The 14,177-nt window shown below is 50.6% G+C and overlaps 1 protein-coding gene across 1 annotated transcript in view; it reads right to left on the reverse strand.

Annotated features, from left to right (window-relative positions):
* Positions 1 to 7,758: 7,758 nt before the first annotated feature.
* Positions 7,759 to 14,177, reverse strand: part of LOC141271880 (O-acyltransferase like protein-like) — a 93,202-nt gene continuing 86,783 nt past the window's right edge. Inside the window, exons 14-15 of the mRNA XM_073682120.1 lie at positions 10,979 to 11,121; positions 7,759 to 7,857 (exon numbers count right to left, since the gene is read on the reverse strand). Of these exons, the coding sequence (XP_073538221.1) occupies positions 7,759 to 7,857; positions 10,979 to 11,121 (242 nt within the window). The remainder of the gene's footprint in view (positions 7,858 to 10,978; positions 11,122 to 14,177) is intronic.

Consider the following 14,177-nt stretch of genomic DNA (forward strand, 5'->3'; position numbering starts at 1 on the left):
TTATTTCACAAAAATAGTAATTTAAAATCCAGTATATGCGTATATGATAAATGCTGGGTAAACATAAGATAAGAACAATATTGAATGAAACATGAAAAAAACAAAGACATTTTAACGTGAATATAAATGACTTGCATTCTTGAAGACTAAATGTAGAAGGTGGTGTGAAGACTCCTGAAAGCTTTGATGTTTGATGATGGATGTGCTTTATTTCTGTGTGATCTTACACAGCACTTTCTTTTAAAAAAAACAAAACTTTAAAAAAATATTTTCTAACCCAATATAGACACAAATGTCATATTTTTGTTACTTTTCAAGTTTAACAAGGTCCCACCATTCCAATGTATTATCTATCTATAGAGAAGGTGATAAATGTGTGCTGGGGGTCCGGGTGCTGAGACCCTCAACAATCATTAGCTATAAGACTGACAAAAATAACCAATTAATGTATTATGCAATCTTCATCAGTCAGTGGACAACTACTCTTATCATCCATGGAGTTCTCAACAGATGGAACCCAAGAGATCTTTCACTTATCACTTTTCCTGTAAATAGCTGGTTAGCTGTAATTCTGGAACAGAAACTTTAATTAGTTTATGCATCTGATGTCTAGGCTGCCCCCTAAAGCAGCTGTCTGGATGTGTAGTCTGGAGCCCCCCTATAACAGCCATCTGGATGTGTAGTCTGGAGCCCCCTATAACAGCAGTCTGGATGTGTAGTCTGGAGCCCCCCTATAACAGCAGTCTGGATGTGTAGTCTGGAGCCCCCTATAACAGCAGTCTGGATGTGTAGGCTGGAGCCCCCCTATAACAGCAGTCTGGATGTGTAGGCTGGAGCCCCCCTATAACAGCAGTCTGGATGTGTAGGCTGGAGCCCCCCTATAACAGCACTCTGGATGTGTAGTCTGGAGTCCCCCTATAAAAGCACTCTGGATGTGTAGTCTGGAGCCCCCCTATAAAAGCACTCTGGATGTGTAGTCTGGAGTCCCCCTATAACAGCAGTCTGGATGTGTAGTCTGGAGCCCCCTATAACAGCAGTATGAATGTGTAGTCTGGAGCCCCCTATAACAGCAGTATGAATGTGTAGTCTGGAGCCCCCTATAACAGCAGTCTGGATGTGTAGTCTGGAGCCCCCTATAACAGCAGTATGGATGTGTAGTCTGGAGCCCCCTATAACAGCAGTCTGGATGTGTAGTCTGGAGCCCCCCTATAACAGCAGTATGGATGTGTAGTCTGGAGCCCACTATAACAGCAGTATGGATGTGTAGTCTGGAGCCCCCTATAACAGCAGTCTGGATGTGTAGTCTGGAGTCCCCCTATAACAGCAGTATGGATGTGTAGTCTGGAGCCCCCTATAACAGCAGTCTGGATGTGTAGTCTGGAGCCCCCCTATAACAGCAGTATGGATGTGTAGTCTGGAGCCCCCCTATAACAGCAGTCTGGATATATAGTCTGGAGCCCCCTATGACAGCAGTCTGGATGTGTAGTCTGGAACCCCCCTATAACAGCAGTCTGGATGTGTTGTCTAGAGCCCTATAACAGCAGTCTGGAGCCCCCTATAAGAGCAGTCTGGGTGTGTAGTCTGAACCCCCCCAATAAGAGAAGTCTGGATGTGTAGTCTGGAGCCCCCCTATAACAACAGTCTGGATGTGTAGTCTGGAGCCCCCCTATAACAGCAGTCTGGATGTGTAGTCTGGAGCCCCCCTATAACAGCAGTATGGATGTGTAGTCTGGAGCCCCCCTATAACAGCAGTCTGGAGCCCCCTATAACAGCAGTCTGGATATATAGTCTGGAGCCCCCTATAACAGCAGTCTGGATGTGTAGTCTGGAACCCCCCTATAACAGCAGTCTGGATGTGTTGTCTAGAGCCCCCCTATAACAGCAGTCTGGAGCCCCCTATAACAGCAGTCTGGGTGTGTAGTCTGGAGCCCCCTATAACAACAGTCTGGATGTGTAGTCTGGAGCCCCCCTATAACAGCAGTCTGGATGTGTAGTCTGGAGCCCCCTATAACAGCAGTCTGGATGTGTAGTCTGGAGCCCCCTATAACAGCAGTCTGGATGTGTAGTCTGGAGTCTCCCTATAAAAGCACTCTGGATGTGTAGTCTGGAGTCCCCCTATAAGAGCAGTCTGGATGTGTAGTCTGGAGCCCCCCTATATCAGCAGTCTGGATGTGTAGTCTGGAGCCCCCCTATATCAGCAGTCTGGATGCGTAGTCTGGAGCGCCCTATAACAGCAATCTGGATGTGTAATCTGAAGCCCTCCTATAACAGCAATCCGGATGTGTAATCTGGAGCCCCCCTATAACAGCAGTCTGGATGTGTAGTCTTGAGCCCCCCTATAACAGCAGCCTGGGTGTGTAGTCTGGAGCCCCCCTATAACAGCAGCCTGGGTGTGTAGTCTGGATACGCCCTATAACAGCAGTCTGGATGTGTAGTCTGGAACCCCCCTATAACAGCAGTCTGGAGTCGCCTATAACAGCAGTCTGGATATATAGTCTGGAGCCCCCCTATAACAGGAGTCTGGATATATAGACTGGAGCCCCCTATAACAGCAGTCTGGATGTGTAGTCTGGAGCCCCCCTATCACAGCAGTCTGAAGCCCCCTACAACAGCAGTCTGGATATATAGTCTGGAGCCCCCTATAAAAGCAGTCTGGATGTGTAGTCTGGAGCCCCCCTATAACAGCAGTCTGGATGTGTAGTCTGGAGCCCCCTATAACAGCAATCTGGATGTGTAATCTGGAGCCCCCCTATAACAGCAATCTAGATGTGTAATCTGAAGCCCCCCTATAACAGCAGTCTGGGTGTGTAGTCTGGCGCCCCCCTATGACAGCAGTCTGGAGCCCCCTATAACAGCAGTCTGGAGCCCCCTATAACAGCAGTCTGGATATATAGTCTGGAGCCCCCTATAACAGCAGTCTGGATGTGTAGTCTGGAGCCCCCTATAACAGCAGTCTGGATGTGTAGTCTGGAGCCCCTATAACAGCAATCTGGATGTGTAATCTGCAGCCCCCCTATAACAGCAATCTGGATGTGTAATCTGGAGCCCCCTTATAACAGCAGTCTGGGTGTATAGTCTGGCGCCCACCTATGACAGCAGCCTGAAGCCCCCTATAACAGCAGTCTGGATGTGTAGTCTGGAGCCCCCTATAACAGCAGTCTGGATGTGTAGTCTTGAGCCCCCCTATAACGGCAGACTGGAGCCCCCTATAACAGCAATCTGGATGTGTAGTCTGGAGCCCCCCTATATCAGCAGTCTGGATGCGTAGTCTGGAGCGCCCTATAACAGCAATCTGGATGTGTAATCTGAAGCCCTCCTATAACAGCAATCCGGATGTGTAATCTGGAGCCCCCCTATAACAGCAGTCTGGATGTGTAGTCTTGAGCCCCCCTATAACAGCAGCCTGGGTGTGTAGTCTGGAGCCCCCCTATAACAGCAGCCTGGGTGTGTAGTCTGGATACGCCCTATAACAGCAGTCTGGATGTGCAGTCTGGAACCCCCCTATAACAGCAGTCTGGAGTCGCCTATAACAGCAGTCTGGATATATAGACTGGAGCCCCCTATAACAGCAGTCTGGATGTGTAGTCTGGAGCCCCCCTATCACAGCAGTCTGAAGCCCCCTACAACAGCAGTCTGGATATATAGTCTGGAGCCCCCTATAAAAGCAGTCTGGATGTGTAGTCTGGAGCCCCCCTATAACAGCAGTCTGGATGTGTAGTCTGGAGCCCCCTATAACAGCAATCTGGATGTGTAATCTGGAGCCCCCCTATAACAGCAATCTAGATGTGTAATCTGAAGCCCCCCTATAACAGCAGTCTGGGTGTGTAGTCTGGCGCCCCCCTATGACAGCAGTCTGGAGCCCCCTATAACAGCAGTCTGGAGCCCCCTATAACAGCAGTCTGGATATATAGTCTGGAGCCCCCTATAACAGCAGTCTGGATGTGTAGTCTGGAGCCCCCTATAACAGCAGTCTGGATGTGTAGTCTGGAGCCCCTATAACAGCAATCTGGATGTGTAATCTGCAGTCCCCCTATAACAGCAATCTGGATGTGTAATCTGGAGCCCCCTTATAACAGCAGTCTGGGTGTATAGTCTGGCGCCCACCTATGACAGCAGCCTGAAGCCCCCTATAACAGCAGTCTGGATGTGTAGTCTGGAGCCCCCTATAACAGCAGTCTGGATGTGTAGTCTTGAGCCCCCCTATAACGGCAGACTGGAGCCCCCTATAACAGCAATCTGGATGTGTAATCTGGAGCCCCCCTATAACAGCAGTCTGGATGTGTAGTCTGGAGACCCCCTATAACAGCAGTCTGGATGTGTAGTCTGGAGACCCCTATAACAGCAGTCTGGATGTGTAGTCTGGAGCCCCCTATAACAGCAGTCTAGGTGTGTAGTCTAGAGCACCCTATAACAGCAGTCTGGATGTGTAGTCTGGATACCCCCTATAACAGCAGTCTGGATGTGTAGTCTGGAGCCCCCCTATAACAGCAGTCTGGATGTGTAGTCTGGATACCCCCTATAACAGCAGTCTGGATGTGTAGTCTGGATCCCCCCTATAACAGCAGTCTGGAGCCCCCTATAACAGCAGTCTGGATCCCCCCTATAACAGCAGTCTGGATGTGTAGTCTGGATCCCCCCTATAACAGCAGTCCAGATGTGTAGTCTGGAACCCCCCTATAACAGCAGTCCGGATGTGTAGTCTGGATCCCCCCTATAACAGCAGTCTGGATGTGTAGTCTGGAGCCCCCCTATAACAGCAGTCTGGATGTGTAGTCTGGATACCCCCTATAACAGCAGACTGGATGTGTAGTCTGGAACCCCCCTATAACAGCAGTCTGGAGCCCCCTATAACAGCAGTCTGGATATATAGTCTGGAGCCCCCTATGACAGCAGTCTGGATGTGTAGTCTGGAGCCCCCCTATAACAGCAGTCTGGATGTGTAGTCTGGAGCCCCCTATAACAGCAGTCTGGATGTGTAATCTGGAACCCCCCTATAACAGCAGTCTGGATGTGTTGTCTAGAGCCCCCCTATAACAGCAGTCTGGAGCCCCCTATAACAGCAGTCTGGATGTGTAGTCTGGAGCCCCCCTATAACAGCAGTCTGGAGCCCCCTATAACAACAGTCTGGAGCCCCCCTATAACAGCAGTCTGGATATATAGTCTGGAGCCCCCCTATAACAGCAGTCTGGAGGTGTAGTCTGGAGCCCCCTATAACAGCCGTCTGGATGTGTAGTCTGGAGCCCCCTATAACAGCAATCTGGATGTGTAATCTGGAGCCCCCCTATAACAGCAATCTGGATGTGTAATCTGGAGCCCCCCTATAACAGCAGTCTGGGTGTGTAGTCTGGCGCTCCCCTATGACAGCAGCCTGGAGCCCCCTATAACAGCAGTCTGGATGTGTAGTCTTGAGCCCCCCTATAACAGCAGCCTGGAGCCCCCTATAACAGCAGTCTGGATGTGTAATCTGGATACCCCCTATAACAGCAGTCTAGATGTGTAGTCTGGAGTCCCCCTATAACAGCAGTCTGGATGTGTAATCTGGAGCCCCCCTATAACAGCAGTTTGGATGTGTAGTCTGGAGCCCCCTATAACAGCAGTCTGGATGTGTAGTCTGGAGTCCCCCCTATAACAGCAGTCTGGATGTGTAATCTGGAGCCCCCCTATAACAGCAGTCTGGATGTGTAGTCTGGAGTCCCCCTATAACAGCAGTCTGGATGTGTAGTCTGGAGCCCCCCTATAACAGCAGTCTGGATGTGTAGTCTGGAGCCCCCTATAACAGCAGTCTGGATGTGTAGTCTGGAGCCTCCCTATAACAGCAGTCTGGATGTGTAGTCTGGAGTCCCCATATAACAGCAGTCTGGATGTGTAATCTGGAGCCCCCTATAACAGCAGTCTGGAGCCCCCTATAACAGCAGTCTGGATGTGTAGTCTGGAGCCCCCTATAACAGCAGTCTGGAGCCCCCTATAACAGCCGTCTGGATGTGTAGTCTGGAGACCCCCTATAACACCAGTCTGGATGTGTAGTCTAGAGGTCCCCTTTAACAGCAGTCTGGAGCGCCCTATAACAGCAGTCTGGAGCCCCCCTATAACAGCAGTCTGGATATATAGTCTGGAGCCCCCCTATAACAGCAGTCTGGAGCCCCCTATAACAACAGTCTGGAGCCCCCCTATAACAGCAGTCTGGATATATAGTCTGGAGCCCCCCTATAACAGCAATCTGGATGTGTAATCTGGAGCCCCCCTATAACAGCAGTATGGATGTGTAGTCTGGAGCCCCCTATAACAGCAGTCTGGATGTGTAGTCTTGAGCCCCCCTATAACAGCAGCCTGGAGCCCCCTATAACAGCAGTCTGGGTGTGTAGTCTGGAGCCCCCCTATAACAGCAGTCTGGATGTGTAGTCTGGAGCCCCCTATAACAGCAGTCTGGATGTGTAATCTGGATACCCCCTATAAGAGCAGTCTAGATGTGTAGTCTGGAGCCCCCCTATAACAGCAGTCTGGATGTGTAGTCTGGAGCCCCCTATAACAGCAGTCTAGATGTGTAGTCTGGAGTCCCCCTATAACAGCAGTCTGGATGTGTAATCTGGAGCCCCTCTATAACAGCAGTCTGGATGTGTAGTCTGGAGCCCACCTATAAGAGCAGCCTGGAGCCCCCTATAACAGCAGTCTGGATGTGTAGTCTGGAGCCCCCTATAACAGCAGTCTGGATGTGTAGTCTAGAGCCCCCTATAACAGCAGTCTTGAGTCCCCCTATAACAGCAGTCTGAATGTGTAGTCTGGATGCCCCCTATGACAGCAGTCTGGATGTGTAATCTGGAGCCCCCCTATAACAGCAGTCTGGATGTGTAGTCTGGAGCCCCCTATAACAGCAGTCTGGAGCCCCCTATAACAGCAGTCTGGATGTATAGTCTTGAGCCCCCCTATAACAGCAGTCTGGATGTGTAGTCTGGAGCCCCCTATAACAGCAGTCTGGATGTGTAGTCTGGAGCCCCCTATAACAGCAGTCTGGAGCCCCCTATAACAGCAGTCTGGATGTATAGTCTTGAGCCCCCCTATAACAGCAGTCTGGATGTGTAGTCTGGATACCCCCTATAACAGCAGTCTGGATGTGTAGCCTGGAGCCCCCTATAACAGCAGTCTGGATGTGTAGTCTGGAGCCCCCTATAACAGCAGTCTGGATGTGTAGTCTGGAGCCCCCTATAATAGCAGTCTGGATGTGTAGTCTGGAGCCCCCTATAACAGCAGTCTGGATGTGTAGTCTGGATCCCCCCTATAACAGCAGTCTGGATGTATAGTCTAGAGCCCCCTATAACAGCAGTCTGGAGCCCCCTATAACTGTTGATTTCGGATGCAGATCAGCTCTTTATTACCGTCCTTGTTTAGGTGTCAGATTAGTTGGAGGGAGACGCCACAACGAGAGCGAATTGTTGTAGAAAACCATCTTGTAATGTAACAGGAATGAATCTGTGGCGCTGGAATCTCTCCCATCAGGCTGTTTGTTACAGATGTGTCTTCTCAGAAGTCCTGCCCGATCTCACAGCATTTTCTGTCCGTGTTGCATGGGGCAGATAGAGGAATCTTTGCAGTTGCCTCTTTCAGATTGATGTTTTTCTCTTGGAATTCGTTGCGTTCTTCTCCTTATAGTTCAGGTTCTTCATGGCACGGTAGTAGAGCGGCAGATACTTGTGTGTTCCCTGTTCGCTGTATCTCACATTCATTGATTCTATAAGACTTCTGGATGTTTATTGTATTATTGAGCTAAATGTGCATCAACCTTTGAAACGGTCGCTCAACCAGAACTGTCAAAAGTAAACCCACGATGATCGTCAGTGCGGAGTGTCCAATGAAGAGGTACAACTAGTGGGAGGAAAACACAATAGAATCTGGTTATTTAGGGAGATGGTCCTGTGGCTGAAAACTAATTTTAAAAGGACTCAGTTTGGTTACAAAAGACTAATACACTCACTGATGACCTCATTTTGACTCTTACCTGGTTCCCTGCTATGTCTCACCTGATATGTTGGGTTCTCACAGCCCCTGGTCCAGAGGAGCAGTTCTGGAGCAACAGTGACAGGGGGGCGCTGGTATAGCATGACGGCTGAGACTGGGTGAAGTGGTGTCAATATGTAACTTACACCAGTTTGGCTTCTCCTCCTTTGTGTCTGAGCTGGATCAGCGACGGCTGACGTGGCAGAGCCGGGGCAGCGATTGCTGACGTGGCAGAGCCGGGGCAGCGATGGCTGAGGTGGCAGAGCCGGGGCAGCGATGGCTGAGGTGGCAGAGCCGGGGCAGCGATGGCTGAGGTGGCAGAGCCGGGGCAGCGATGGCTGAGGTGGCAGAGCCGGGGCAGCGATGGCTGAGGTGGCAGAGCCGGGGCAGCGATGGCTGAGGTGGCAGAGCCGGGGCAGCGATGGCTGAGGTGGCAGAGCCGGGGCAGCAATGGCTGAGGTGGCAGAGCCGGGCGAGTGATGGCTGACGTCACAGAGTCGGGGCAGAGATGGCTGACGTCGCAGAGCCGGGGCAGCGATGGCTGACGTAGTAGATTTGACCCAGAGGTGGTTGATTTAGTAGAGCTGGTACAGTGGCTATGAAAGCATGAAGCAGAATAGCAGTGGTGCTAAGTAGTGGTAGGATGACAACTACCAGAACACTCAGGCAGCGTCCCATCACCTGAGACATTTTAGTAAAAGTGGATGATGTTTTTGGTGTGCGTTGTGTTATCTACTGTATGTGTGACGCCCCTGAGGGTTCAGTCACCACAGAGGTACTGTACCTCACCCAGAGGTGTGGTGTCTCCTTCTTCTCTCAGGTAAGGATGGAGTGCTGCCCGGGACCCCAACACCAGCATCCAACACTACACTGCTCCAGGCCGGCTGGAAGGGCATTATGCACTTCTTTTGCTGCCCCGTCCCTGGCTGGAGTGGGGGGAACCAAAAGTGAGGGGGAACCAGTAGTGGGTGTAGATGGAGGACGCAGAACAGGTGAGCACTTGAATAGGAGGTATATATAAAGGGGAGCCATCTTAGAGTAGGAGGACAGTCAGTGGATTCAGTGAGAAAGAAGTAAAGGGAGCAGAGGCTCTGCAGGCGTTCTGCTCGGGAAGCAGGCTCGGCCTGTCCTGCCCAAGACTGAGAGAGGAGTGGGAGTCAGGGAGGAAGGCTCCAGGAATAGAAGGGATCCCAGGGGGTACGGTGAGTGCAGGACGGCACCCGTACGCCCGAATCTGCCAAGTGTCAGAGGGATCAGGCCTCAAGAAGGGTATCGGTCCCTGGACTAGCTGAGTTACTTTAGGTCTCGGCTGGAAAACCGGAGGCTTCTGCACTTTCAAGGTGCAGTTGCCACACTCGCACCTAAGCCGCCGAAAAGGTCACCAAGTAAGATCCGGGAACTTCAAGTTGCCCAGACGGATCTCAGGGTACCCGATCGGGACTTTGTGTGGCAGGGCGCAGGGCAGGAGGGAGAAGACCCAGCGCAGGAAGTCGGCTAAGAAAGGAACATACAGAGAGGGGTCCCATTAAGTGCTTCTGATATACTTGAGGGAGTTCTGGACCCCTGCCTGGTAAACGCAGCGCGACGTGGGAGGCTGTCACCTGTACAGGCAACCTGAGGAACCTAAATAACTGTGAGTAAACTCGGATGGCAGCACCTCACTGTTTCTGTCAGTTATTTCTACCACACTATCGCTCCTGCACTACAACGCCCAGCACCACCATCTGCACCTACACTGCCCTGGAGCTGAGCTCTGCCTGTGGAGAGCCGCACCAACCCAGCTGCCCTAACATCTGCTCCAGAGGTCTGCAGCAGCGCCGGTACTCATTACCGGGAACCACAGGTGGCGTCACGAGACAAAACTGTTAACAAACCCCTTTTAAAGAGTGACCCCAGGATACGGGCCCGGGAGCCGACCGCCGTGACATCCCAAGAAGGTAAAGGCCAGGGTACCGAGTCCCCTATATCCCCCCTGGGCGAGTCATATGTAACCTGATGTGTGGGAAAGGAGACAAGGCTATCAGCTATGGAACCAGAACAGAAGAATAACATCCCCACTGGTATCTGCTTCCTGGCTCCATATCTGCACAATGTAAATGATTACTTGATCAGGTATTTCCAACCATCTCCATTGTCCATTGTATCCAGACAGGAGCAGGATGTTGACACCATTGGGAACCAGGTGAGTGTTGGAAGGGGAGTTATAGAGGATCAGTGAGAGTATTACTTTTTCTTATTTTTTTCTACCAGTCTGGGCCCTTTTAAAGCTAATTTTCATCCTCTGGAAAACCCCTTAGAGTGTTTATCCCATATGGACAACCCCTTCTCAAGTGTTATCACTGGGGAAAGTATGGACAACCACATATTTCTCCAGGAGCAATGTGCTAGTACATGGCCTTTATGAAATACTTAGTCTTGCTGAATTCTCTAAAGAAGGACCCCATGCAGGCTAGAAGGATGCCTTGCCCCAAAGTTTATCCAACTTCTATGTGAGACCATTTCATAAAACTGATTGGTGGAGGTGACTGTGAACCCCACTGATCCTAAAAAACGGTCTCCATTCTGGATAATAAAGGAGGATCCCATGCATGAAATCCCCCTCTCCCATGCCAATGCACCCTCTTATTAGGGATTTCCTATATACTACGTGTAAATGATGAATATTTATTTGTCAGTGATTCTGGAAACCTTATTCGGCTACATCTGCACATTTACATCAAAATAAATGGGAGTTCTGGAGAGTTCTAGGTTCTCTACTTGTGAAAAGTGACCTAAACTAGTTTGTTATTGGAAGAGTTTGTCCACCTTTCCGGACAAATTAGTTTCTAATTTAAATACATATATTTTTGGCTAAAAAAGAACGGCTCCCATCTCCCATGTGCCATTTTTAGTACTGGTGTCTTCTGTTATCCTAGGGGTCTCCTCAAGCACCAGGCCCCTGGTTCGACCCAATACCTTATAGACACATCACTCGCAAATAAGCACTCACCATATTAATGTCCTGATAGTGGAAGAGCGTCTCCTGCAGGCCACAGTACAAGATGATAATGATGGGATGGGTCAGATAACAAGCGTAGCTTATCTTGGATAGGAAGCTCCATGCCTCACACGACAGCATTGTGTTTAAGTGACCTGGAGAGAGAACGTGACACCTCATTATGTGGACTTGGTATTATGCATTTGCTGTGAGGCCATAACTCATAAAAATGTGCTTTTGAAAAAATTCTACTCAGTAGTGGTTCCTGGATGCGCACATGAGGCTGCAGGACAGTTTTCTGGAAAATAGGATTGCACTACTGTCAGGACAATAGAGGCATATAGTATTTTTATAATACCGCCATCCAGTGAGAGTACCGTCTAATGCCCGTGGAATAACACTATCGAGTACAGGACCCATTTATACCATCTGCTTAAAATTCATGTAACAACTTTCTATCATAAAACCAGCTCTAACTTTTTCAGTAATTTGTGTTACACGCACGCCGCCTAAGTTCAGATAGGGGCGATACGGGTTTCATCAATTCTTTGGAATCTTGGAGGAACCGTTACTCAGGGCGAACATAGGCTGCAGCTTCTCTCAGGCACAAGATAGATTCAATTGCTGACCGGACACATCTGACAAGAGTCTTTTTCAACAGTTTAACAGTGGAGTTTATTCAAGTACGACCAGTACCATTTAACTCTTTGAAGAAACAGGCTTCACCTCAGTACAGTCTATTAAAGCAGGTACAGTAACGGCAGTCTCTTCAGTAGCACAGTTCAGCACAGATTAGAACTCTTAGCAGCACACTTTTATGCATATACAACCACAGGCTTTTCCTTCACAAGGACACAATAGTACACATCATTCTTTATCCTGTATAGAGATGGAGGGGGGAGGGTTTGATGAGGGAGATGATCCCTGTGACACAATTCCTTCCAGTCCTTATCTACCTGCCCAATAATACTACTGTCTTCTACTACTATCTGATCTGTTTTTAGTTTCTCTCCTGATCTGAATCCTGTTCAGTTGCCTTCTGTCAGATACAGATAACACACCACCTTTCTCACCACAAGACCTGCTGTATATTGGGACCACCCCACAAGACCTGCTGTATATTGGGAACATCACACAAGACCTGCCGTATACCGGGAAGACCCCACAAGACCCGCCGTATACCTGGAACACACCACAAGACCTGCTGTATATCAGGAACACCCCACAAGTCCTGCAGTATCATGGGAACACCCCACAAGTCCTGCTGTATACCTGGAACACCCCACAAGACCTGCCGTATACTGGGAATACGCAGAGCCGACGTTAGGGGCCGGCAGACTAGGCATCTGCCTAGGGCCCCCACTCCCCCAGGGGCCCCCAACCAGTGGCACGCTGCCCATGAGTCAGGGGGGCTGGGAACACCCCACAAGACCTGCCATATACCAAGAAGACCTGCCGTATACCGGGAAGACCCCACAAGACCTGCCGTATACTGGGAACACCCCACAAGACCTGCTGTATACCGAGAACACCCCACAAGACCTGCTGTATATTGGGAACACCCCACAAGAGCTGCCATGTACCAGGAAAACTCCACAATACCTGCTGTATACCAGGAACAGCCCAGAAGACTTGCCGTATACCGGGAACACCCCGCAAGGCTTGCTGTATACCGGGAACACCCCGCAAGGTCTGCCATATACCGGGAACACCCCGCAAGGCCTGCCGTATACTGGGAACAGCCCACAAAATCTGCCATATACCAGGAACACCCCACAATACCTGCTGTATACCGGGAACACCCCACAAGACCTGCCATATACCAAGAAGACCTGCCGTATACTGGGAAGACCCCACAAAACTTGACGTATACTGGAAAGACCCCACAAGACCTGTCGTATACTGGGAAGACCTCACAATACCTGCTGTATACTGGCAAGACCTCACAAGAGCTGCCATATACCAGGAAAACCCCTTAATACCTGCTGTATACCAGGAACACCCCACAAGACCTGCCATGTACCGGGAACACCCCACAAGACCTGCCGTATACCAGGAATACCCCACAAGACCTGCTGCATATTGGGAACACCCCACAAGACCTGCTGCATATTGGGAACACCCCACAAGACCTGCTGTATATTGGGAGCAACTCAAAGACCTGCCATGTACCAGGAACACCCCACAAGACCTGCCGTATACCGGGAGCACCCCAGAAGACCTGCTGTATAATGGGAACATCACACAAGACCTGCCGTATACCGGGAAGACCCCACAAGACCTGCCGTATACCGGGAGCACCCCACAAGACCTGCTGCATATTGGGAACACCCCACAAGACCTGCTGTATATTGGGAGCAACTCAAAGACCTGCCATGTACCAGGAACACCCCACAAGACCTGCCGTATACCGGGAGCACCCCAGAAGACCTGCTGTATAATGGGAACATCACACAAGACCTGCCGTATACCGGGAAGACCCCACAAGACCTGCCGTATACCGGGAGCACCCCACAAGACCTGCTGTATATTGGGAACATCACACAGGACTTGCCGTATACCGGGAAGACCCCACAAGACCTGCCGTATACTGGGAACACCCCACAAGTCCTGCTGTATACTGGAAACACCCCACAAGACCTGCCGTATACTGGGAACACCCTACAAGATCTGGCGTATACTGGGAATACGCAGATCCGGCGTTAGTGGCCGGCAGACTAGGCATCTGCCTAGGACCCCCACTCCCCCAGGGGCCCCCAACCAGTGGCACGCTGCCCATGAGTCAGGGGGGGCGCTCGCCGCCCCTCCCCTCCTTCCGCATCGCGCATTCAACTGTATCGGCATCTATGATGCCGTTACAGTTGAAAGCAATGATGGAGGAGAGAGCGCCACGTGACGCTCCCTCTCCCATCATTCCCCCCATTTCATCCCGAGCCACGCTGTGCCGGCAGTGGAGTTGCTGAGACGCGCCGCGGACACCGGGGCAGCGGGGGAACGAGGAGGAGAGGTGAGTATATATTTACTTTTTTGTAAATCAGTGAGTACGCGGTCGCCATAATACTGCAGGACTGGGGGGCTGCATCATACTCTGGGGTGGCTGCATTATACTCTGGAGGGACTGCATTATACTATGGGGGCTGCATTATACTATATGGGGGGGCTGCATTATACTATATGGGGGGGCAGCATTATACTCTGGGGGGGCTACATT

Source organism: Phyllobates terribilis, unplaced genomic scaffold (genome assembly GCF_046119375.1).
Source record: "Phyllobates terribilis strain yellow unplaced genomic scaffold, ASM4611937v1 Scaffold_1__5_contigs__length_1240528914, whole genome shotgun sequence".
Taxonomy (NCBI): domain Eukaryota; kingdom Metazoa; phylum Chordata; class Amphibia; order Anura; family Dendrobatidae; genus Phyllobates; species Phyllobates terribilis.